The sequence below is a fragment of the Mandrillus leucophaeus genome, unplaced genomic scaffold, assembly GCF_000951045.1.
Source record: "Mandrillus leucophaeus isolate KB7577 unplaced genomic scaffold, Mleu.le_1.0 Scaffold3, whole genome shotgun sequence".
NCBI lineage: Eukaryota > Metazoa > Chordata > Mammalia > Primates > Cercopithecidae > Mandrillus > Mandrillus leucophaeus.
In genome coordinates, this window is record NW_012103142.1 from 5,568,544 (window position 1) to 5,595,373 (window position 26,830).

At 49.5% G+C, this 26,830-nt stretch overlaps 1 protein-coding gene across 3 annotated transcripts in view; it reads right to left on the minus strand.

Moving 5' to 3' along the window:
* Positions 1–1,107: 1,107 nt before the first annotated feature.
* Positions 1,108–26,830, minus strand: part of BTBD9 (BTB (POZ) domain containing 9) — a 491,209-nt gene continuing 465,486 nt past the window's right edge. For all 3 annotated transcript variants that reach the window (XM_011986627.1, XM_011986629.1, XM_011986628.1), the window contains 2 exons: positions 18,514–18,592; positions 1,108–1,757 (listed from right to left, as the gene is read on the minus strand). In XM_011986627.1, coding sequence (XP_011842017.1) covers positions 1,560–1,757; positions 18,514–18,592 — 277 coding nt within the window. In that variant the 3' untranslated portion in view covers positions 1,108–1,559. The remainder of the gene's footprint in view (positions 1,758–18,513; positions 18,593–26,830) is intronic.

Consider the following 26,830-nt stretch of genomic DNA (forward strand, 5'->3'; position numbering starts at 1 on the left):
GCGGCAGAGCCTGGCTTCTCCCCAGGAACGTGTCCGCCCTGACCCAGTGGCCCTCTGATGTCTGCTGTCCTGTGTTCACACGGAAAGACAGTCTTCCAATTTAATCATGCAATTTGATGCTACCCTACTATTTCCATGTGGACAAATAACTCAAAACCAAGTTAAACTAGGAGGAAGCGGCTGACCCGTTGGCTCTTTTTGGAGCGCAGCTGATATGTCTTTGACACACTGAAAGGAAACTCTCACGCCCTCACCCTCCTCTGATCAGGGTTGCAGGTTGGCGCCAAGGACCCAGGGACCGCGGTGCTGCCCGTGTGCCGTGCCGTCCTGGGGAGACTCCCAGGCTGATACTGATGGCGACAGAGGCCGGAGCTCTGGGGACAGCAGAGGCGCAGGCAATGATGTGTGCAGTTACCCAGGGCAGGCAGCACTGGAATGGAAATCACTAAGTAAGAGACGGAGCCAGATCAAACCACCATCATCAAACGAGGTCCTTTCGATGAGGATTAGGAGAAAAGCTTCTTAGAACTGCTATTTTTCAATCCCCAGTTGAGTACTGCGGGGTGGGGGAAGCACGGAGTCCCAGATCTGCGTTCCCGACGCTGATGGGCAGGTGGCTGCCTCTCCAATGCTCCACTGAACACAACTGGAGGGGCGGCTAAGCCATGGCAGTCCCCGGCAGGTTTGGCCATGCCAGAACTCGGTATATGTTTATCTACATAGACTTCTGAATAGTGAATTAGCAGCGGACATAGTAACTATTTCCTTGTCAGCCTCCCAAGCTTAAAGGCTGGATCCGTGTCAGGAATGACAGGTGAATAACTCAGCCACGCGAGTGACTATTAACTCCAGTGTCCACAGGTTGATTTGCTCGTGTGCATTTGTGGAACTTCCTCTGTGGCCCAAGTGCCAGGATGAGCCACATCCGTGTCTCATTTAGGAGACATGCATGATGGGCCTCTGTTCCCCCAGGCTGAACCGTTCAAAACCAAGGAAGGAAAATTATAGCATCAAAAGGGATTAAAACTAGTGATTTGCTGCTTGAGCGTTTCAAATAGATCTGGAACACGTATGATTCACTGAATGGAGAATAACTAAGAGAAAAACAAAATCATTTAGTTGCCAGGGCAATGTTTTCCAGCAGAACGAACGCTCTGAGGAAGCCCGTTCCTAAAGGGCGCCTCCAGGCAGCAGAGGCCTGATGCTTTCTCCTCCGCCTGAGTGTTTGTGTGCCATTTCTGTATTCCAACACGGGCCTGTCTATGACCCTCCTGTTCCCTGCGCCTGGGCTAGATGAGAGAGGTAGGGTGTGAATGGCGGACTTGATGAAGACTGAAGACCCATTTTCTCCCCCTCGAGACCAGCCTGATTTGGACAAATTGAGAAGAACAAAGCAGCCCCTTTCTGCCTTGGGAGGAAACCTGTTCGGTGTCTGCTTTCGCAGCTCCTCACTGGAAAGGGGCAGGGGCGGGGGCAGTCAACAAAGACCCCTGCTCAGGGAGGAGACCGTTTCCTGCCGTCGCCCAAGCCCACCAGTCACACCAGGCCCGCTGCCTCCTTTATTGGTGCTGCCGGTTGGGGGAGCGTGAGTTGGAGCCTGGGCTGGAGGGTAGTGAGCTGCCACTGGGCGCCCGCAGGGCATGGGAGTCGAGCTGCTGACCGGCCAGACTGGTGTCCCCTGTCCCTGATTCCTCGCTATTTTCCTCCTTCTGGCTGCTCTGCTGCTCTGGACACTCAAAGTGGACACAGTGGAACACCTGGGAGAGAAGAGGAAAAGGCCCATGAGTGAAGGGTCAGCACGCGGCCCTGGAGCTGCCGCAAGTCGGGATCCTGCCCTGCCCAGCTTGGGGGCTCCCAGGAGGGAGTCAGAGGAAGTCCTTCCCGCTGCCCACGCCCGCCCGGCGCAGACACCTGATGGCACCGAGCATGCCGTAAAGGCATTTTCATCAGTCAGGATGAAAGGAAATGAGCCAGTGGCCCCAAAGTTACAGACACCATGACATGGATTCCTACAAAATGTTCACACTGGATTATTCCATCTTTGCTAACCTTTTTCTAATGGGTTTTTTTCTTTTTAATTAATTTTTGTATTTGGCAGTTGGGGGAGTTGACTGTGGTGGTGGTGGTTCAATTCTGTGAGGTTGTGGAAAGCAGGTCCGCAGATAACGTCCACCCTGTGTGGCGTCTGCGCCTCCTCCCCGTGCCCGCGTGGGCTGTCTCTGGATACTCTGGTTTTCTCCCGTGTCCCGAAGCTGTGCACATGAGGTTCATGGGTGCGTCTGCAGGACCCTAGTCTGAGTGCGTGTGAAGGTGTGTGAGCGTGCCCTGCAGTGGGACAGTGTCCTGTCCTGAGTTGGTTCCTGATGCATAATTCTCCCTGGTCCTGCAATGGTTGAGCACAGACCCTGCCAAGGCAGCTGTGCTGGGGAGTGGACTTCAACCTCATATGGCTCAAGCCAGCCTGGAACAAACACCCCCAATGTGTAGAAACCAGCCACCTGGCCGGCAGTCACCCTCTAGGAGCTGAGAGAAGTTTGCGTACCTGACAGCAGGTCGGCCTGGAAGCACCATGAACTCTGTGCCAACACCGGGCCAGCACCGTGCAGACAGGGCACAGCACTGAGCTCAGCGCCCCGCAAGCAAGGGTGAGCCACGGCCCTGACCTGGAGAGTAGACAGTGTGCTTCAGGGGGGACCTGACGTGCATGTGTGAGCTGAGGGGTGCAGGAGAGAAGGGCGGGATGGGGGCTCCCGTTGCCACAGCACGAGCATGTGTGCACACGCATACACACGCCCTTCTACCATGGAATCAAGTTCACAGAGACAAATGTAGTATCAACTGCAGAATTATATTGAAAATATAAATTCCATGCTTACCTCCCTGCATCACTATCTTTTCCATATTTCCACTTCAATTCATTTATTGACCACTGTTTTACATTTCACATTTCCTCCTGTGAAGACTGAGACCGTGTCTTCCTGGTGTGTCCACTCTGTTTTGGAAGCTACCATTTTCTTTTAGAGGGAGCTGATTTCTCTCCTTACCGGGCAGGGTCTCAGACCCGGTCCTTGCCTCCCACAGAGCCCTCACTGCCTCACGGCTGAAGCTGCCCCTACTTAGCCGATGTCTCCCTCCTTTTCCTTTCTTTCCTTCCTTTTTTATAAAATCTCCTTCTGTGGGTCCATCTGCAGGGCTTACCAGTCAGCAACCGGAGGGGCTAGGTCCTAGGGAAGGCCTTATGTGGAGATCTGAACACTACTTGGGCCATCAGCCCTGCCCTGGGCTAGGCCGTGTGAATCTGGGAATCATCCTCTAGGTGACAACCATTAATCCACTCTTCCATCAGCTGCACATTCTTGCAGTTTTTCAGTAACAACACCGCCCTGGGCATGTTGGCCACTCGTGGATCACTTGCCTTATGAGTGCTTCTCCTTCCACGCCCAGGGATAGGTGAGGTCAGGCTCTGCAGGGCCAGGGCACACCCTGAGAGTGCAGTCCTGGTCCTCAACACACCCCCCACTAAAGCTTCTCGTAACCCAGCAAATACGCCGTTCTCTTTTGCAGTATGACCCAGAGCCACATTCTGTTCCCACGCCCACGCACAGGACTTTTCAGGACAGGCTGTGTTTTACTGCTCCTTCCCCCTGCTGACACAGGAGCTCTTTATCCTGCCCCATCATGTTCTTTAATCGGTTATTTGTGTAATCCCTGCTCTCCCTGCTCCGTCAGTATCTCTGGAGGCCGCTCCCCAGAGCCTCAGGCTGACACTAATCCTAGAATTGACTTACATTTGTCCTACTCCTTATTACCTTTCCTCAAGCTCGCTCCTCTGGCATTGAATGGTTTTTCTCTCCTTTTGCTCTTGCAAGGTTCTCTACAGTCCTGTTAATTTCCAGGCCAGCTCTTCCCCCCTCCCCCGGCCCGCACGCCTTCAGGGTGCCTCCTGCTCCGTGGCCCACCCCGCTGCCTGCCTCCTTCTACTCATCTGTCAGCTCCGATCTGACTCCAAGACCAAGACTTAGTCGTCCTTCTACCAACTCGGGTTCTTGCACAAGAATAAACAAATCGATAAAAACCCTGGATTGAGAAATAAAGTTAAAAAAGACCTCAGAGTGGCCTAGTGTTCCAGCTTGCTCTTCAGAGCCGGCCTCCCACCGGAGGAGGGATCAGGGCGGGTCTCTGCTCCGCACTGTGCTGGTAAGAGCCTGGGAAGAGATGCTGTCTGTGGTGAGCATGTGATAGACATTCCACGACCCGACCTGTCGGTGCCCTGCTTCTCACTCTACTTCTCATTTCCAGCTGCATTTATCTCTTGTCTAACTTGGGCAGTGGTAAGGGCACAACTGTGTTTAGCCCATTAGCCAATTTGTTTTCAGTTAATAATGCAAATGGCTGTTACTCCCAACACACCTAACAAGACTGACAGCCAATCTCAACTGTTGCTGTGTTTTCCTATGGATATTTCTCCTAAAGAACTCCTAACTGTCTCTCTCCCTGATGCCACTGAGCTCACAGCAGGCTCTGCCATCAAGTTAGGGGACTCTAGAAGCCCCTGGAAGCCCTAGGCCTTAATTGCCTGACTGAGCTCCCTGTGGCTCTGCAAGTAACTGGGGCCATCTCAGAGCTGCGTCCCAGTCTGTGGCCTCAGAATCCCAACTAAATGAAGTGCAAGTGCAGTCTCCCTGAGCATCTCCACGAGGCCACGCAGGTGCTGCCAGATTCAAAGGCAATACACAGGCAGGAGTTAACTGTATTATATCACAAACTGTGTGGCGAAGATTCTAAGTGAAAAAGAGTGTTTTTACAAATGGATAGGTGGGTGAAGAGGCAGAGCATGCCATGGGTGGGAGTGGGCAAGCTATAGGTGACAGGTGGGGAGGGAACAGCCTCTGCACACAAACAGAGCACAGGATGAGAGTCACATATGCAGCAGACATGGCCAGAGGATGACGCTGCACGCGTAAGCAGGGTCAGGAGGTACACACATACCACAAGCATGAAGCACCTCCTACGTGCCTGACTGAGCGAGGTCCCAGCTGCCCTCAGAGGGTGTACAGTCCAGTGAGGCCAGCAGTCACATAAGCCAGGGAGAAGGAGTCCCAGGGGCATAGAGGAGTGGGACCCAGCCAGGTAGGGAGTCAGGGAAGGCTTCCTGGGGGAGGAGACATCTGAGGTGAGTCTGGAAAGAAGAGGCAGCCAAGCTAGAGAGGATGGAGAAGGGGGGAACTTGGTGTGGAAGGAAAACAGGAAGAACTACACAGGTTCTCAAGCCAAAGGGTGGCGACAGAGCAAGGAGGGCCTGGGAGCAGCAGGGTGTGGGTTGGAAGGGTGGGGGCAGGGGCCACACCCAATGGGATAGGGTGAGGGCCTGGCCTGGAGCTGGGCAGGGATCCTGATACTCTTGGACAAAGGAGACTATTTATTTATTTATGAGACAGAGTCTCGCTCTGTCGCCAGGCTAGGATGCAGGGGCGCTATCTCAGCTCACTGCAACCTCTGCCTCCCAGGTTCAAGTGATTCTCCTGCCTCAGCCTCCTAAGTAGCTGGGACTCCAGGCATCTGCCACCACACCCAGCTAATTTTTGTATTTTCAGTAGAGACAGGGTTTCACCATGTTGGCCAGGATGGTTTCAATCTCTTGACCTTGTGATCCGCCCACCTCAGCCTCCCAAAGTGCTGGGATTACAGTTGTGAACTACCATGCCCAGCCTAGGAGACTCTTTAAAAACGAATCTTTCTTAAACTAAAAAAGTTATTTAAAAAGGAATATACGTTTGTGGCGACAAATTCAAATAACAAGTATTTTAAAAAACTAGATGACAACAAACCTTTAAACCTTGGAATCCCCTGATTTAGCAATTTGGAAGCAATAGGAAGGATTCATTTTCAAATTAAGAAAGAACAGAATCTGGTAACAGACTAGATGAGATTGATAAAGGAAAGAAAAGGGCTCCACAGTGACTGTCGGGGTTCTCTGGAAGGGACGGGGACGGGCATACTGTGGTGCTACAGAAGGTGGCCAGCAGCAGGTCCGGGGCTCCCGGCACAGCAGCGCAGACCTGCACTCATGCCAAGGACTCTCACAGACCCTTTCCCTGCGATGATTTCACTGAGTGCAGACTCCAGCAGGTGCGCCCACAGTGCGGCCCCTGCCCGCAGGACCTCTCGGGCAGATGGGGGCAGAGGCACCTCTGTGCTGGGACCTGTGTTCAGTCTTCTGCAAATGGCGAGTGGGCAGGCTGGGAATGAACCTCAGGGCTGTGCAGCCCTTAAGCCTGGACCTTTCCACTGTATCAACATGCCTGCCTCACACAAACAATTCTACCAGCATGGGGTCAGTAACATTCCATACATCAGAGGCGAGGGAGAAACTGATTCTGCCTGGAAGAGAGGTCAGGGCAGGCTGCAGAGAGGAAGGTGTGCACAGGTGAGGTCCTGAGGGGTTGGGAGGCAAAGGGAACGAGAAGATTTCCACATAAAGATCTGGGCCCTGGCACCTCACTCCTGGCAGCCTGTCTGCAATTCACTCTGGTCACCCCTCTAAGGAGCAGTGTGCCTGGCTCAGTCATCTCTGTTGATGGTTTAAGCCTAGCAGCCTTCAGCCAAATGTGGCAACTGTGTAAGCCAACCCCCAGCTAGCTCCTAGACCACTCAGATGCCCATCAACGTGTACGAGGCTGGGGTTACTTCTCCTGGTACCCCAGAAATCCTCAGATTTGCATGCAATGCAAATGGGCATGGGGGGGGGGTCTGTGGGTGGTCCCAACTCTGTTCTTGGGAGCAGTAGTGAACAGCAAGCCTGTTGTGGGGAAGCTGGCACCTTCACTGGTGGCCACGCTGCTGGGGCTGGGCGTGAAGCTGCCTCCGGCCCTTGGAGAGGAGTGTGAGGGAAGGGAGGCGGCAGTGCTTTTTATATACAGGAGCTGGAGGAGGGTGATGGCAGCTTGGAGGAAGTCATCACTGCCATGGTGGAGGGAAATCTGGAAATACTGGGCAAGTGGCCCCCTCCATCCCACCGTAACCCCAAGCTCCTCAGCCCACTTCTTTCCACCGGGCACCTCTGGGCCTCCCTCGAGGTGGAACAGCCAAGTTCTGAGTCTCTCTTTGCTCTGAGTCTCTCTTTGCTCAGAAGCTCATGTGATTCAATTTCTTTTCTCCAACCTTTCCCAAGACTGCAATACCTCTTGGAAAGGATGTGACCAAAAGTGGCTGAGGCATACTGGGCAGAGCCGCACTATGATTTATGCAAAACCATTACTCCGGCCACCGCATCATTCTCCCTTCCCCTTTTCAGCAATCATGTATCCCATTAGCCTGTTTGATTGCCGCTGCTCACAAAGGGGCACCTTCGCTGAACCATCTTCAATGGCCTCTGGATCTCTCCCCTGAGGGAAGCCGGCTAATTTGGAATGTGGTCGTGTGTATGAATCCGACACAGCCCCAGTCACAATCGCGTGTCCTTTTCTGTAGCTGCTGTTTATGATCACTTTGCCTTGTCTCTCTGGGAGCCATAATTCACAACACACTGGAGAGAGCCTGGGCGTGAACCCGGGACAGGATGTACACAAATGTGCTAGCCCCTTCTTGGTGACCAGGCTAATTCCTCAGCTGGCTGGTGGCTGCTGCCTCTCATTAGAGGGATTCCCTAAGCACTATTTGCTTGACACATTTTCAAGGTTTTTAAAAGCAGAAGCCTTTGCTAATTTTCCCAAGTTGGCCTAAGGGTCCACTGTGAACTGCGGCAGAAATTGGGGAAATTTAATAAATGTTGATCAATGACTCTGCCTTGCTTTCCTGGTTCCTCCTGAGTAATTTCCACAGACTGCTTTCATGCCAACCAATGCAAACAGGATTTCGGATCCAAGCTTTCAACTTACAAAGGCAAGCTGACAAATCTTTATAAAACAGACACCTACCTAATGATGTCTGTCCACAAGTCAGATGCAAAGCCATGGCTTCTAACTTGCGCTCCCCTAAAGATCCCCTATTTCCCTTTCACAGTGGCTGGTGTGGTGGCATCACACACCCACCCAGCGCTCAGTGACATAACAGATCCTGACGATGGTCAGCATTAACACCTCTGTCATGCTCGCCGCAGAGCAGAAGTTAACAGCCCATCTACAGACCTCGAGATGTTTTGTTTTCGTTCCTTTAAAAATGAAGACGAGTGCCTCCAAAAAAATATCCCTTTTTATAAACCATGGTTTTTTATGTGCATCTGAACAGCCCAACACATTGTTTTCAGTTAAGGAATCATTTCATAGGGGCCAGGCGCGGTGGCTCACACCTTGTAATCACAGCACTTTGGGAGGCTGAGGGAGATGGATCACTTGAGGTCAAGAGTTCGAGACCAGCCTGGCCAACATGTCAAAACCCCGTCTCTACTAAAAATATAAAAAGTAATCAGGTGTGGTGGTGCACGCCTGTAATCCTGGCTGCTTGGGAGGCTAAGGCAGGAGAATTGCTTGAACGTGGAAGGCGGAGGTTGTAGTGAGTCGAGATCATACCGCTGCACTCCAGCCTGGAGACAGAATGACACTCTGTCTCAAAAACAAACACACACACACAACAAAAAACAAAACCAGGAATTACTTCATAGGGAGACATTTCCAAATTGTGAGCAACAAATTTTCAGTATTGCTTAGGGTGATAGGATACCCAAATATTTTTGCACCAGTACTTATCCCTACTAGGTATAGAAGTAAGTTTCTGGGTGACAGTGCAACAACTTCTTTTAAAAACTTTACAATATCCTTTTCTCATATTCACATAGGCCAGGATGCCCACAGATAACTGGAACACTGATGCTTGGAAGGTTCTGGAAGAAGAGCCTTTCCGATCCATATAACTAACTCTAGGCAGCCCTGGAATTCCTGCCCTGTTTTTTACGTGTGTACACCCCAGAGTTCCAGGGAGAGAGTTACTCTCGTCTCAATGGATTCGGCCACACGGTGGTAGAGGTATCTTTCGGTTATTTTTTTTTTTAAACTAAGAAACAAAAAAAGGGAAGTGTTCTTGTTTGCAGGCTTCTGGGATGCCTGAGTCTCCCCACCTGGTAGATTTGGCCTCACCAGGGCCCCCTTCCCACACTGGACAGGCACCAAGAGAGCCTGGCCATGGCCCTGCTCTCCCCACAGGGCTGGCCCATGCGTCCCCAGCTGCCTGGGCGGTTCTTCACTGTGTGACCAGGCTCCTCATGTGCCTTCTGTCTCAAAGGGCTCCAGCTGCGTGGAGGCTTCCAGCATCACCCCTGGGACCCTCACAAGCTGCGGTTTTCATGCGTCTCACTGCTGGGAGGCTCCTGGGTACTCATCTGCCCAAGTCTGGGGGCACTTTCTCCCAGGCCAATTGAGGATGGAGAAGTATTGCTGCTCCAGTACGACAGGTCTAAGGATTGCGCAGGGTCTGAAACAACCACATGTGCTCAATGTTGTCCTGCTTTTCCTCTCTTTTTTCCAATAAAATCTTTCATAACAAACATTTAAACATAAAGAGGCCCACAAAAGGTCTTCTTTTATAATTATGAAACAAACTAAATATTTTTCTGCCTTTTTTCCTGTGTTCCTGGGAAGGAAGCTTTAAGATCTACTTTACTCTCCTCATTTCAAAGGCAAGTGTCCTGAGAGGCAGGGAGGTGAAATGACACTGGGGCCACACAGCTGGCGGGAGGTGAAGCTGGCACCAGTGCCGAGGCCCTCTCCCTTCCTTCCACTCACTGCTCGCCCTCCTCAGTGCATCCTCCGCCTCCCTGCCTGCCCAGTGCTGCTCCGTGGAGCCAGCTTCTAGAGCCTCTGAGCCCCTTTCTTCTTAGCCTGGCTCTTCTGAGGCACCTGGCTTTGATCATTATCTGCAGGTATAATCCTTAAATCCAAGTTTTTGTTTGGATGGCTCAGCTTTCACTGCCTCTCCTCTAGCCTATATTTTTGTGCAACCGAATGCTTCCACAGTCTCTTATAACCATCAGAGCTCTGCCATTCTCCAAGGGCATGGCAGTCACAGCCTTGGTGCATCTTCAGTTATTCTTTGATCTGGCTTCAGGCTGTCACAAGTGATTCTGAGAGCTCATTCCCCTTGGAATCCTGCACCAGGGCTCTGGCCCGTGGTCTGAGGTATGGAGGGGTTACTGTGTGCTAGGCACTGGGCTGGGTGCTGAGGACACAAAGATGCCACAGCACAGTCTCTGCTCCCAAGAACTGCAGTGTGGTGGGGACCCAGTCAGAGCCTCCTGCTAGGACTATTATGCAGATTCACAGGTGCCCGGCTACCCGCTGGGCCTGACTGTCCCGGCTGTCCCTGCACTGCCTCCTCTCTGGCCCAGTACCTGGCATACATCATACAGGGCCTCTGTGCTGCCATCTGAAACCTAAGTTTGTTTCCATTATTTCTATTCCCAAGCAGGTTTTCTTTGCGGGCATCCATTTCCAGTTGCTGGGACATGAAGCCCCTGGAGGGCCAGGTGCTCTCCCGCACAGAAGTGGAGTCTGAAGGCTGGAACTGGTGCTCTCTGCAGACCAGGAGCTTTTGTTGGGAGGGGCCTGCTTCTCCATTTGCTCTCTCTGCGCTCTGCCACTGGGACGTCTGCTTCATGCTGCTGCTGGCCCACTGGGAGTTCAGGCCCTGCAGCCAGCATGTGACTGCTTTGAAGTGCTTCTGGGCTGAGACGATGGTCCTCTGGAGGATGCTGCAGGGGAAGTCCTCGGGGAGCCAGAGAGAGTGGAATCAGACCTGGGCGGGGGACCTGGGAAATAATTATCACCATGCCAGGAAGGAGCATTTCTTTCTTTTTTTTAAGAGTCTATTTCCTTGTTTTGTTTTTTTTCCACTAGAGCCCCATGTTGCTATGGGAACGGGTGGCATGGGAGCCCAGAGCCACTCACTGGCCTGGCCGAAGCCCGTACATAAATTCTGCCTCGCTCTAGGCCCTGAGCTGAGTGGTCCTGGAGGGCAGCTCAAGCAGCCACTTGCAGACTTTCTGTCCTGCTGTCGGCTCCTGCAGATGCTCCTCTGACACGCTCATGGGCTGATCACTCTCCCTGGATAAGGAGCGGCAGCATGCAGAGTGGTCTGCAACCTCCCACCCTCCCGGGTCCTTATGTTTATAAGACATAAACTCATTCATGGCTCCCAGACTCCAAGGGCCAGGATCACTAGATCCATTTTACAGATCAGAACTCACCCTCCTCCTTCAGGGCTGGCTGCTGTTTTCATTCACTGATGTCTCTACCATCAATCAGGTACAGCCATTTGAAACCTCACCCAGAGTTGAGGGGCTTTTTAAGGGGATTCCTTTCTATCAGGTGGTGAAGCTGTCATCCCCTTAGGGAAGGGTCCTGCCTCAGTTTCTCCCCAAGATCTAGCACAAACTGGTGCACACAGCATGCTCAGAGCCACCTGCTTATCAATGCTTGACTCATAGAGTTCTGAGCCAGGGTGCAGCTGGGCTCATTTTGCACCTTGCCATCTATTATGCCTTTGTGGGAGACGCAGGGGCCTCGATGTTACCGCCAGACTGCCTGGATTCACATTCTGATTCTGCCACTCAAGACTGGGGTGATCTCGTACAAATTAGTTAATGTCTTCAGCCTCAGTTGCGTCTTTGCTTAAAACCAAACTTTTTACTGCCAAAACTGTATACTATAAGGCATAGTTTTCCCATAAAAATACCATGTGGGGCAAGAAACAGTGGTGCCTCCCCCTCACTGAGGAAACCCCAATTCTGGCTCAGATAAGATTCATCCCCTTGCCTTCTTTTTCTTAGCAGTTTTATCACTTGTGTATGCATGAATGTTATAGTTAAACTTTGCCTGCTTTTGAAGTTTCCATGAATGTAATCCTAGTATACATATTCTTTGGTGTCTGGCTTCTGTCCTTCAACACGCTGTTATGTTCATCCACCTACAGTCCCTGCAGCCCATTGTATGAGATGCTGTGCTTTGCTTATCCATCCTCTGTGGATGGACGTGGTGTCCCGTTGGGTTCAGAATGAACAAGGCTGCGGTGAAAGCATCCTCACTCTTGCCTCCTAACCTGGTACAAGAGCTTTGTCGGAGAATACACATAGGAATGGAAGTGAACGCTCAGCCATAGGGTGAATGTGTGCACATGCTCCTTTAGGACAAAACGCCAAACTCTTCTCCAGGGTGACAGGGTCAGTCCATCCGCCCACAGCACTGGAGGAGAACTGCCCACTTCTCCACAATTTTGCCAACACTTAGTATTGAGTTTCCTCATCTTTAAAATGAGGGTGAGTGGAACCTACTTCATATATGAGGATTAAATCATGTAATAAAGGGCTGGAAGAGAACCTGGCACACAGTAAGTGCTCAGCAAATACTAGCTACTATTATTGTAATTAATACTAATGATTATTATTATAAGGGTCCTAAGCTAGGAGATGCTGAGATATCTGGTGCGCATACTTTTCCATTTACAAATGTTTCTGGTTTAAGAAAATCCTCCATATGACTACAGAAACTCTGTCTTGGAATGCCACGGCCTCTCAATAATGAAAAGTTGGTTTATTACATCTTTTCCTTTATTGCTTTCTTTGATTGACTGGGAGAGGGAGAGATGGGTGTACAGATCAGATCACTCACCCATTCATTCAGCTAACAGGTCCTCTATGCTTACATGTGCCAGGCACCATGCTAGGTGCCAGGGATACAAGGATGAATCTAACACAGCCTCCCTCCTCACTATATAAATTCAGTAGGTAAAATGGAACCTGAGAGCTGCCTAAAGCCTGTCAATACCATCCTCAGTTTCTGTTATTGACTTGGTAAAAGCTTTCATGTAGGTTCTTGTGCGCAGAAGCCCTGTCTTTCCGAACACCTTGCAGAGTTTCCTTTCCCTACAGTCCTTTTTAAGCCTCAAGACTGCTTGTGGGCCCCTGAGCTCCCTGCGTACTGAGAAAAAAATCACTCCAGAACTTTCAAACCCACGTTTTCATAAAAGCCATAAAAAGAAACAGGTATAACTTCTATTTCTTGAATACCACTGACTGATTTTCATGGGTGCATAGACTTGATCTTATTTACTCCCAGCTGGGTTTCTTTAAGGAGGTAGGTATGTGCCTTTGTTATTTGCTCAGATAATTAATAACATGAAATGGAAGAGTTGCTGGAGACCCCGCACATCAGAACCAGTGCGGTTCTGAGCACAGTTTTTGGGGCTGAAACTAAAGATTCCCTCGATGTTTGTAATGTTGTTGACAAGGTCCAGTTTATTTTAGACACAGGAGACTTAGAAGAGGAGCAGCGTCTGTCTCCCCAGTGGCTCGGAGTTGATTAGCATTGAAGGCAGGTGGGCAACCACATAGGAATGACCAAGAGCTTGCTAAGCTGGCACTGGAGACCACCATAAAGTGACGGAGGAAATGGTCGAGAAGGACCTCCTTGGCCACAGGCAATAGGGAGAATCAGGTGCGTGGAAACAATGGAAGCGGAGGGTGGATGTGCTGAAAGACACACCAACATCTGTCTGCCATCTAGTGCTGAGCATGGGAGGAAGACAAAAGAGTGGGGGGAAGCGTTCGAGGGTGAAGAAGAGACAGGCGTGAGCACTGGGCCAAGCACAGGGGAGCGTCCAGAGCCAGGCGAGCAGGCAGCAGAGGACGACAGAAGCACACACTGGGGGAGTGAAAGTGGAGTGCTCTGAGGAGTTAAGATAAATGATAAGGATGATGCTGAGTACACAAGGAACGGGGGTCACAGAAGGAAGTGCTGGAGTCTTTAAGCGGTAAGCACTGGGGGAATTTATTGACAGAAGTTGTAAACGTAGCTAAAAAATTAAATGAATTCATTGCTGCAGTGCTCACAAAGGAAGATGAGAGACAGATGCCAGTAGCAGACGTGCACTTCCCAGAGGAGAGGGACGGAATGCCACAGAAAATCAGAAGCGTGCCAGAGCAGGTGATCAAGAAATCTAAACTCACAGACTACCGAGGCCACCGTCGCCTGAGAGCTGGACGGATCGGAGGGAAGCAGGGAAAATTAGCATGCAGCAGACGGAGGCTGAGCGTTTGGATGCAGGAAGGCCTGGCCGAGTGGAGCAAGACAGATACACACCTACAGCGGGCAAGAAATCCCAGTCCGCCTTAGCTCAGACAGGCCAGCCCGGGGGGCCTGCTTCCACGCACTGCCTGCTGTCTGCCTTCTCCTATTCCAGCAGCCGTCCGGGCGTTTGGAGTTTGGGGCAGTTTCCATGGTCACTGTGCAGAGCTATCAACTCACTGGGCTTCTGCCCCCAAGAACGACTTCAGGTCTCTCTAAACAGCAGGCCGCTCTGCTAGCTGCTACTTACACACTGTCCAGGCCACTTCCCGCCTTCTGCTGAACTGCCCAGCCACCGTCTTCTCTTGAATGCTCTTCACAGGAGCCTCCATGCTGCGCTTCCCTACCAGTCCCTGCCCTGCCTGCCCCTCTCTCGATGGGGAAGCACCTGCAGAAGACAGGCCTACCTGCGCCATTCGGCAGTGTCTGTTCACCCAGATTTCCCTGTATCGTACGTACACAGACAGACCTTTCCACGCCATAGACCAACTCCATCGACAGTTTTTGAAGCTAGCACAAAGTCTCTGGGTTCACAAACACGGAGTAGCTAAAGGGACACAGTGTTTCTCTGGCTCTGAACAAAACGAAGGCCACTGTTATGGACTGATGCTTGCGTCCCTCCCAAATTCCTCTATGGAAGTCCTAACCCCTAATGGAATGGGATAGAAGTGGGGCCTTTGGGAAGTGATCAGGTTCAGCAGAGGTCATGAGGGTGGAGCCCCCATGATGGGATTGGTGTCCTCATAGGAAAAGAGACTGAGCGCTTGTGCCTGCGCCCTCTCTCCCTCCCTCGTGGAAGTGCACACACCAAAGAAGGCCGTGTGAGGACAGAACCCAGAAGACGGCCCTCACCAAGAACCAGAGTCTGGTGGCACCCTCACCTCAGACTCCCAGCCTCCGGGACTGTGAGAAATCAATGTGCTACTTTAGCCAGTGGAATAGCCAGCCGAGACAGCTGCTGATGTTACTTAGCAAATAAGTAGGGACAGACGGAGGAAACCCTGCATCCTCTGCCCTCCAGGCCACGCTCCGTAGTGAGGGAGGTGCCCTGACCCCTGTTTCTGATGGCACAGTTCTGGCTCCCATGGGACTGTGAATCAGGGTGGTGCCGCACACTCATCTCCAGCCTCCTGTCCTAGGCTGCCGCCTTCCCCAGCTCCATGAAGTGCTCGCGTCCATGCGGTCATGTCCTCTAGAGCCGTCTCTCCCAGGAATCCTGCCTGACCAGCCCAAGTCACCCTCCTTCCCTGATGTGACCCCAGTCCCTCACGCCTCTGAACTTTGCCATACTGGCTTACACACATTTCCACTGTTCTCTGTTAAGACTTTTTTCAAATAATGTCCCAGAACCCAGGATGCTGCAGTAAAGAGCATTCTCTGAGGTTTGCTATATTCTTGATGCCCAGTCAAGTTCAGCTTTATTGTACATTTTTTGTTTTTTGAGTCAGGGTCTCACTCTGTTGCCCAGGGCTGGAATGCAGTGGTATAATCATAGCTCACTGCAGCCTTGAACTCCTGGGCTCAAGCCATCCTCCAGCCTCAGCTTCCTGGGTAACTGGGACTACATGTAGGTGCATACCACTGTGCCTGCTAATTGGTTTTCTGTTTTTCTGGCTTTTTTTTTTTTTTTTTTGAGATGGAGCCTCGTTCTGTTGCCGAGTCTGGAGTACAGTGGCACGATCTTGGCTCACTGCAACCTCGGCCTCCTGGGTTCAAGCAATCCTCTTGCCTCAGCCTTCCATGTAGCTGGGATTACAGGCATGTCCCACCATGTCCGGCTAATTTTTGTATTTTAAGCAGAGATGGGGTTTACCATGTTAGCTGGGCTGGTCTCGAACTTCTGGCCTCAAGTGATCCACCTGCCTTGGCCTTCAAAAGTGCTGGGATTACAGGTGTGAGCCACCACGCCTGGCCTTTTTTTTTTTTTTTTAAAGTAGAGACAAAGTCTCACTATGTTACCCAAGTTGGTCTTGAACTCCTGGGCTCAAGCAAACCTGTGGCCTCAGCCTCCCAAAGTGCTGGGATTACAGGTGTGAGCCAACGCACCTGGTTTATTGTGCCTTTTTGTGTGCTCTGAGAATGAGATCCTATTCATTATGTATTTTATGACTTAAGATGTTTCCTGGCCCAGCATGGTGGCTGGCTCATGCCTATAATCCTAACACTTTGGGAGGCTAAGGCGGGTGGATCACCTGAGGTCAGGAGTTCGAGACCAGCCTGGCCAACATGGTAAAACCTGTCTCTACCAAAAAAAAAATATACAAAAATTGGATGGGTGTGGTGGCAGGCACCTGTAATCCCAGCTACTTGGGAGGCTGAGGCAAGGGAATCACTTGAATGCAGGGGCAGAGGTTGCAGTGAGCTGAGATTGCACCACTGTACTCCAGCCTGGGTGACAGAGTGAGATTCTGTCTTTAAAAAAAAAAAGTTTCCCAGTTGGCAACACTACTTTGAGGCTTTTTTCCCCCTGATCAATAACTGATTCAAAAAGACAACTGAGCAAGTTATTCACTAGCCAAATGGGATGGATTACAAGTTAACTAGTGACCTACTATCCAACCCATTTAAAATGGCTGGTCCAATCTCCACCAAAGTGGTCGGGGCCCCTTGCACAGACATTTTTGGGAAACTCATCATGAAAGAGAGGTCTTACACTCCAACTTCAGAGCTCTGTAATGGGAAATCATTCGTCATCTAGAATAGCTTTGAAAAAAAATGTCCAAGATGCTTTTCTTCTTCCTTGGTCACTGAGGAAACAGGTTTGGGACTGAGGGCAGCCCTAGAAGAGGGCTCTGAGCAGACTCCTGCCTTGCTGCTTCTTAGCCTTTTCTGACTTGAGAATTCCTTCTGTTGTAATACAAAATTTCAGAGTTCCATTTAGGAATTAAAGAAAAAAACCAGTCTAAAATTTTGGGGGGGATGCACTGTATAAAAAGCAAGAACTGCAAATGAAACATAGTTCATTCGATTTCAATATGTTACTATGTAAAAATTTCAATTGTTTATGACCTGGTGCTTATAATTCTCGAATTTTTCTTTAGAAAACATCAGTTGGTTTACTTTTATAGTTTTCAGGTTTGTTTTGAAATAAAGAGGCAAGAGGAAAAGTTCCAGGTTTCTGTTTACAAGCTCCTCTCTGCAAGAAACACATTGTAGATGTGGACCATTTTTATTCTAAATAAATACAAAGCCAAAATGAATTTAAATTATCACAATATTTTCACATTTATAAATGCTTTTTGAAGTACCAGAAACACCTTGATGTGTTCTGGGGAAATTTTAATTCCATAAAGACAATGCATGAATCCTGAGCACAGGGCCCATTTGCTGGACGGAAACGAGGAGCCCTGTGTTCAAAAAGCACAAAGAAACCTTTCTGCTTTCATCTAGGGTCTCTCTCTCTCTCAAGCTGTCACGCTAGTTATCATTTGCTACTTAATGATGTGCTACCTCGGGCACAGGGACTGCCCCCCACCACCACCCCCAGCCAGTGTAGCCCCTCACGGGCACCCAGGACCCTATTCTGTGACTTGAGCTCAGGACTCACACCAGACTCTGGCCCCGTCCATCTCTGTGCCAGGGCCCCTGCTGGGGGTGGAGAGGGCAGTGATCATGCGTGAGATGAGGAGGGGCAGGCCAAGCAGAACCCAGGCATCCTGGCTCAGGGAGTGGGTGGCTGAGAGCTCACGGCAGGAAGGTGGGAAGGGGCAGGAGGCGGGATTGCGTGTGGGCTGAGGCTCCAAGGTCCTGGTGTGTGTTCCACTGTGCTGTGGAGCTTCATTTATAAAACACAGTTCAAAGGTAAAAAGACCCTAAGCATTTCAAGATGGTGCCACAGAGCATTAAACCTCATGTACTGGGTCCCATGCGACTGTCGTGGTGGCACACCATAGAGCCAATCCTGCATAAATCTGAGAAAGATCATGGAAAGGTAGAATTGCAGAAATGTTACTACTTTTATGTTTCTCATGTACCTCTTGCATTTCGACCCATCATTCCCTCTGCTGCCTCTCTTAAACCAGGAGTTCTTTGGAGGTACACGCTTGACACAGTGTGGCGATGAAACAGCAAGGGAGTGACAGGTCAGCAGCACGGCCACCTGCTAGACACCATGCTCAGAGGGGCAAGGAACCTCACACAATTGCTGTCATTTGGGAGGGCTGAGGACTCGGAGACAAGGGATGAGGTGTTTGACCTCTCAAGGCGTCTGTGGTTGGCCGATTCCACAGAGAGCTGTAGGAATTAGCAAAGCAATAGGAGCTGGCTTTCATCTGCCAGTGAAGAGATATCAAAAAATGATAATGATATCCCCACTGTGCAATTGCAGGACTTTCTCCTTACCAAGCTGTCTGAACAACAGGCCATTAGCAGGCAGAACAAACAATTCCACTTAACTCAGGAGGTAGCATTTACCTGTATATCAGGAAATCTCATGGCACCTCTCATGAAAAGAGACCCTTACCTCATTTGCTGTGTTGTGTGTCCCAACGATACGGATGAAGGAGGCAGGCTGCCTTTCAAAACTCACTGACTGCCAGGACCTGGGAGAGGAAACAACCATTTGCCTGGTTAGACGGTGCAGTTAACTGACAGTGTGGCTGATGAAGTCATGTCCACTGAGGGAGGGCTTCCTGTCCTCGGAGACTTGCACTGTAGGAGGGGCTGGGGGCAGGGCTGCACCTAATGTATGGCTGAGAGAGGCGGGACATACACAGTGTCCCTATTCAGCAGCTTACAACCCCATCACAGAAGGCACTCCTCCCCATCTGTGAAGGTCACTTAGGGTTCTTACAAAGCCCTCCATAAACAAGCACAAAGTGCAGACCAGGCTCATTAGGACAAGAGTGTGGACAAAGAGATGTAATCACGGTGGCAGGAGTTCATAAATACATTTCCCCATCTATAAAATGGGGCCATGATGGGGCCCACCTCAGGGCTGTTGGCAGGATGACCTCAGTCATTCGTCAGACACGCATCTGAGGGGGAGCAGTTACTGAGCACGGGAGGCTTCTGGGAGGAGGAGAGTTTTGAAGAGGGCAGGGATGTGGGAGGGCTGTGGAGTTCCAGCACTTGGGTTGGGGCAGCCTCTGACCCCACCATGTGAGTGATGGCACATGGGGGTTTTGGCAAGTTCTCCACAGGCCTCTACCCCCGCCTTTCCCTGCTTCCAAAATGCCACCCCCACACCATCTATTCTCAAGACTGGCCTGGCTCCGTCTGGGTGGTTTCCAAAGCATCCCCGATATTTTAAAGGCAGTTCCTCATTGATCGGCACGGGCCAGGCCAGCTCATTGAAGACTCGGCAGAGCAGGCCTGAGCGGACCCTGAGAGGAGGAGTTCTGCTCTTGGCTGAATGCTCAGCAGCTCATCAGAATGTACTGGAGGAGTGCACGGCACCCACGACTGTAAACTCCAATCATATTTTCTGTAATAAATGTGAGGAGTTCACAGTTGTTGCCATCCCTCCTCCGCTCTCACAGTGGAAATGCCAGCTGCTGAGAAGCTGTTTCCTGTAATTGTCTAATTACCAAGTAATGTTAGCAAAGAAAGTATCTATGTATTTGCAGTTTGCTTTCCCCCTTTGGTTTCAGGTGTTCCATCTTCCCTCTCACTATGAACCTCCCACTGAGATTGATTCACTGCTGCCTGGACACCTGTCCCCTTAAGGTCATTAAAAAGTCATTACCATCTTGTGTGCAAAGTCTGTGCCCCTGAAACCAGTGTTCTAGAAACAGAGTTAGAAAAATCACTCTCTCCATAAAAATGCTATTATTCATACATGAAAGTGACGCCATCTGACCATGCCCAGGGCTTGTGCTGGTGCCCTATTTTCTTGGTGAGCGACTGCTGTCCTCCCAGACCCCCAGCTCTCTTGGAGGGTCTGCTAGATGGGATGCAGCCTGTGGGCCGGCAGGGGTCCTGCAAGACCCTGTGTGGTTTCCACAGGCCTAGCTCTCTCTTGCCAGCCAAGCAGTGGAACTGACCACACACTCATGTCCTTCCTCCAGCAGGTGGGGGGAAGTGAAGGGAGCGGCCCCTGGCCAAGGTTCACACTGGGACATCAGAGTCCCATCCCTGTCCCTAAAGGAAGCTAAAGAGTACACTAAAGCTGGCCCACTGGCTGCTTCTCAGGCCACGCCTCCAGGAAAGAGAAACAGAAATAGGATGAGTGACAGTAGCTGGTGACAGTTATTAGGTTCCAGTCACAGTTTCACAAAAAGGACTGGCATAGGGAGGGGGCAGGAGTGGAAGAAACTGAGCAAAGATTTTGTTCTTCTCAGCCTTCTATCTCGATGCCTGTCAAATATCCAAGTGATTCTGGACAGTTGGAAGCTCTTGGTCCTCAACAACATGTGTGTAGCTCTGAGAGTGAAGGCAGGCCCAGAATCATGGCCCTGTGGTCCCACGTACTCCTCCCTCCATGATGCAGAGGAGGTTCAAGGAACCCAGGCAGTGAGGTCTTGCTGGCAGCCATCCTGGGCAGAGCCGGCCTGAACCTGGGTCTCCCTCCCCTCTCCCTTGCTGCTCCTCTTGCCTCCACTCCCCTCTCCCTATGCCAGGCTTCTGCAGCGGGTTTAGGGCTCTGGGCTCTGGCCCCACTGCCCTTGCTTCTGCCTGGGGAGGCAGGGGAGGCAGGGCTGGCAGGGCAGCAGCCTGAGCGGGAGGGAACATTTGAGGAGATCAGAAGGTCTCAATTTAATACCAATCCTCCATTACACTGCATTAATATCTAATCACACTGGACTTCAGCCTGAGAGTTGAATATATGATTTCATTTTCAGCAGAGCTGGATACCAATTCCAAGACCAAAGTATCAGTAGTAAGGGAAGCTGGTTAGGACAAGGAAATGAGCATCTCTCTCTCCCCATCAGATTCCATTTCCCCGGAACTTCTTCAGAATAACTTGCCACGGCTGCTTGAAGGGGAAATGACAAGGTGGCACTGGAGTGGTCACCACCACAACTGTGCCACATTTGCAATCACTGTGAAACCTCAAAGGAGCTGCCTCGGCTGAGATTTCACAGGGCCAAAAAACGCCAGCATTGTTTAGTCAATGCAAAAGCTTGGCTGCCATGTTTATTGGGCTTTATTGATAGCTGCATAAATATTCCAGCTCACCAGGCACTCAGAATCTCTTCTCCAGGAGGCAAAACGTGCAGGAAAGACAACAGACCACTAGAGGCATGGCAGCCTGCCCAGTTCAGAGCCAGGGCTGGGCGCTTAGAGGAAGGTGTTTGAACAGGAACAATGAATGTCAAAAAATAACTGTGGTCTTAATAAAAACAAAACAGCTTAATAAAAACAAAAAACCCACACAGGATTGAAGTCCCAACCCCATACTGGCTCTGACTGGATGGACTGTTACCCTCCCCTGAGTCTACTTTCCTCATTTAAGCAATGCTAACAGAAATAACACCGGTCACCTGCTCGCAGAAACACATGTAGAATGAGATCCCAATTATGTCCAATTGTAAATATGTCTCTATACACATAGGTATTATTTTTAAATTTTAATTATTTTTTATTTAATAAAAATTTTAAACTTATTTACTTTTTAAATTTTTTATCTTTTGTTTATTCTTCACCATGCACACAAGTGCAGAACTGTACACACATGTATTAAAACGTAGGTGTCTGTAAGAATGCTTGCTAAAATGTTGGTCCGGATTTTAGCTTTGGATGGAAGAATTTCAAGAGCCATTTAGTTTACTTTGGTGCTGTTCTGTACTGTTTGAACTTGGTAGAATGTATAATCCATTTAAGCAGTAGACAATGTACCTATCTTGCCTATTGTCCGAGGACTTAATAATACAGATCACATGGCATGGAGCCAGTGAGAATGCCAGTGCTGCATTATTATGCCAAGTACTCCAGTGGAGAGGACCACGGACGACAGTCAAGACGGCAGGCTTTCCTCCTGGTCTCTCAGGACTCGGGGCAATGTGGCACAGGGGTGGAGAGCATGGGCCCTGGACCCTGGCTGCCAGTGTTTGAATCTTTATTTTGTGCTTTTAACAGCTCTAGGACCTTAAGCAAGTTGCTTAACCTCTCCAGGCTGCAGTCTTTTCATCTGTAACATGGGAATAATAGGAATAACTACCTACATTTTTTGGGTAAAGACGAAGTACATTAACAAATGTAAAACATCTAGAAAAGTATTGGCATACATTAAACACTAAAAAAAAAAAATAGTTGATAGTGTTACTACTACTATAATCACATTCAGCCAATGAGTCTGGACAAGACACACTGTGTTTCTGGCCTCATCTGTGAGTTGTCAGGTTTGACAGTATATGATTCAATGATTACCACAGAGGTTCTTGGAGCACCCAAGGCGACTCCCATCAGCACCCATGTCTTGGAGGCAGACAAGAAGCTGGGCTTTGGAAGAATTAAACAAGTATGTTTTGAATACATCCTTGCAGTTGGCACCTGCTGGGTGTTATGGAGGACGTGCAAGATGTAGTGCCCCTTCCTTAAGAAGTGTGTAATCTCACCAGGGAGATTAGCTCTCCTTCCACAAACTCATTAGAGAACAATGCAAACAGTACAGTGGTCCCAACTTATAAACCGGTGGTGTTCCAAAACTTGCCTTGTAGTTGGTTGTTTGATGCTTGGGAACAATTTTTCCATAGAAATAAGGCTATAAATTTTGAGAGGGTGCCCAGGCCCACCCACAAAACTCAATTTAACCCATAATGAAGCTAAAATACTATGTATATGAAGTTTAAAAAAGGAAAAAAAGAGATATTGTTGCCAGAGTAGTAATTAAGCAAGCCAGATAAACAAGGGATTTAAAACAATCTTTCCAAAGCTGCTGCTTGAGGAACGAGGATTAAATTCTGTAATGCAAATGAAATCATGGGGATGTAGCTGGAACATGGTAGGCGGTCTGTTAATAGGGAAAGTTAAAAAAACGGGCCAAGTTTGTCATCCTAAAAGCCTTTCCCATCCACACACCACTGAGTGGTTTACAAAGTGTCTTAGAGTCGTGATCTATCTCATTTGGTTCCCAACACCATCTTTTAGGTAGGCAGTCAGGCAATCTGAATCCCATCAGAGGCGAGGAAACTGAGGCAAAAAGAAGTAATCTGTGTGACATCCTAGAGCTGTCAGGATACAGTCAGCAACAGAAGCCAGATTTAACGACTGTGAGCTGAGGTTCTTTCCACCAAAGGGCAAGATGAAGACACCAATCCAGAGGCCAAGGCACTGACTAGTCACTGTCCCCTGGGTTTTATTTTGCTGGCTCCCAGAACATTACTGACACCTCATTTATGTGTTTGTGTCATGACTCCGGGGCCAGAAATCCCAGTGGCCAGAACCATACGGATCATACACACGAGCGGATCATAAGGTGGTCTCAGGTAAGTGATCATCCGCTAAAGTCTCCGTTTCCCAAGTGAAGTAGGGGTGGTAACAGTACTTACCATCTGGGGTTGTGAGGACTCAAGGAGAAAACACAAAGAGCATGGCACGTGGTGAAAGCAAATTAACTGTTGGCTATTACTCTCACATCTTTACATTCACACATATGGCAAACTGGAAAGAAAAGAGGCTCAGCAGGTGCTCTCTCTACAAAAAGATCAGTATGGAAAAAGATCTCAAACAGAAGGCTTGCTCAAAAGCACGTTAGAGGACAATATGTACAATATGGGATTACACACACTAAACTGTATGCGTGACTCAGGAAAACATACAGGTCTGTAAAATAGTGTGAAATATTCCGGAAGGATAGATGCTAAATTCATGACAGTGATTGTTCTCTGAGGAGAGGGGGAGGACTGGGACTGCTGATGGGGAACAAAGGAGATTTCAACACTAACTAGAATGTTTCATTTCTTTGATTAAAATAAAGAAGACTTGAAGTATACGCAAAAAATATTAAATATGGTCAATTCTGGGGTAAGTATGTGAGGAAATGTTATATTATTTTTATTCTTTTATGTATTTTAAACATTCTCTTATGTATTTATTGAAATAAATAAAAAGAAAGAGACAGAAGAGGAGAAAGGGATTAAAACAGTGTCTGTGTTCAGGTGGGCAGGAATTTGCCAGAGATGGAATTAGCTAAATTACAAATATAAAAATTAGGGGGGAAAGTGGAGTTGGTCCTGCAGTAGCAGTGTGGATCTGGCAGGTGGTGCTGCTGGCTCCAGCCAGCTGTGTCACCATCGGAAGGAAGCAGAGGACAGGAGAGCCACCGGGTGGGAGGAATGTACGGTTGCCATCAGCAAGGGCAGGGTTTGCGTGAGTGGTTCTGGATGACAAGGACACTGCACAGGCCCATAAGTGATGAGAAAAAGGGTGACTGTGGTGCTCAGTAGAGAGCAGCTCTCTGTCCTGAGCCTTCATCTGCCTCCTCTGGAGATTCAGGATCCTGTGGCAAGGGTGAGGGTGCCTAGTCTGCTTGAATCTGGAAAGTTATGTGAGTCTACTGCACATGCTATAAAGAGAAAGCACATATCAGAACTTTCCTGCAGCAGACCTGCTGAATACTGGGGAGGCAGAGACAGGAAAGTATTTGGCCAGGGCCAGACTGGCAAGTAAACACAGCAAACTCAACACATGGCGTAGTCTGCATTCTCTCCACTAAAAGGGCAGTAAAGAAATATGTTTCCCATCAAATATATGTGTTATATATTAATTAATTAATATATGCAGACACATGCATGACCACAAAACAAAGAGGAAGAATGAGGAGGTGTGACCATCTCTCTGTATCGGCACCTCAGAGAGAAGGCACACAGAAAGCAAGTGGATTCACACCACAGAACCCTAGAAAGGCTCAGGTCCTCAAGTGACCAGCTACTTTTGAGGGTGGAGGTGTGCAGGGGGCTGAACCAGGAAGACTGGTTGAAAGAATTCCTGCATAGTGGGGACAACCATCCCTTCACCTTGATAGGAGACACACATTTCCCTCTGGAGACCATGAACAGAGAAGATCTGAACTCCAGGGCCCTAGGCACAGCAGAGGGTAGAATCCTGTAGCAGCTGAGAGCAAAGGAGTTACATGGAAGTCATATCCCAGATGGTGAGACCCCCCCAGTTCCCTTCCCTCCCTTGGCTTTCAGGCCACTGTGATACAGTCTTAAATCCCAGGCAGGAGACTGCAGAGTCTCTTTCGGGAGCTGCTGACTGGCCCAAGAGGAAAGAGTTACAGATACTGTATGACCTTCCCTCTCTCTGTCCCTCTCTCCTTTCTTCCATAAATATCAATCAAGTCCTTACTATGGAATAAGCCCATTTTTAGACCTTGAGGATTTAGCATACAACAAAGTCCCTGGCCTCAAAGAGCTCATGTTCTAATGGGAAGGAGACAGAAAAAAAAAAAACAAAAAAACCCAAATTTATCAGTGTTAAAAAGGGGCTATGGAGAAACACAAAAGAGTGTTAAGTAGACTGGGAGGAAGGCATTGCTTTAGTTAACATATTTAGGGAAGGTCTCTTCAGTAAGGTGACAAATGAGCTAACACCTACACAACTGGAGGACACGGCCATGCAGATCTGAAAGAGCATCCCAGGGAGAAGGCACAGAAAGCACCAGTGTGCTGGGCAGGGGTATCCCAGTGAAATGTCTAATCCCTGCCTGACAGCCCTCAATGAAGCCCACAAACCCATCCGTATACTGGAAGCTTCCAGCCAGCTTTCACAATGCCTAACATTTAAAAGGGAATGATGGCAAGAAAAGCCTGGGCTGCTGCCCCTAAAATGTAGGCAGGGGTGACCATGGGTCCTCCACCTTGGGGTGGAGGCACTAACAAAGCTCTATTTTAGGGCCTGCCCCTACAGACTGCGCACTGTCCTGGAGCCCTGTGGAGCTGGACCTGAGGTCAGGAGAAGCATGGCCTGCTGTCCTCAGGGCTTAGATGTGCACAGGCTATGCACCCAGGGCTGAGGGGCAACCAAGGTGCTGGCTACCAGAGCACGGGCTGAGGTAAGAGCACCACGGACATTTCCCACCTGCAGGCCTAGGCCACTGTCACTGAAGGTGGCACTGCCCTCTCCAGGGAAACAAATGAAAATAAAAACAAAATAGACCAAAACCTGCAAAAAAACTGCAAAAGCAGTACTCAGAGGGAAGTTTATAGACTTAAGCCCCTATATCTGTAGAGGACTACATGCTCACAAACAGGGTGTTCCCGATAAGTCCTGCTCTCGCAAATGAAGCAGGGCGTTCCCCATAAGTCCTGCTCTTGCAAACGAAGCAGGGCAATCCTTCCCTGTTTACAGGGAGGACTAAGGAGCCAGCTGCTAACAACAGATCCTGGGGGCTTGTTTATGTGTAAACATCTTGAAAATCCAGAAAGTCAGGGAAAGGTCAGAAAAACAACAATGTGTCTTGTGACTTGGCAACATTCCACAAACGACTGTATAAAATAAAGCAGAGCGCGCCATTCAAGGCAGCCGCCATGTTTGTCTTGTCTTGTGTTGTCTTGTGTGTTCATTCCTTTGTTTAGGAAACACGCGGACCCCAACATCTGGCACAGCGAGCAGGGTCCGTGGCTCCACAAGAGCAAGGAACTGGAGGGGGAACACCCCGGGCAGGTAAAGAAAGGGGGACCCACGGGAAAATTATGGGGAATTTCACCTCTCTGGCCTCTGAATATTTGCGGTTACTCCAGGGACTGTTGATGTCTATAGGAGTAGAAGTTAGTTAAGGAACATAAGACTTTGAAGTGATTGTTTGCCCATGTTGAACAACATTGTTATTGGTTTCAATATCAAACCAAAGTGCAGTTAAATCGAAAGGAATGGTTACAAGTGGTTAAAGTCCT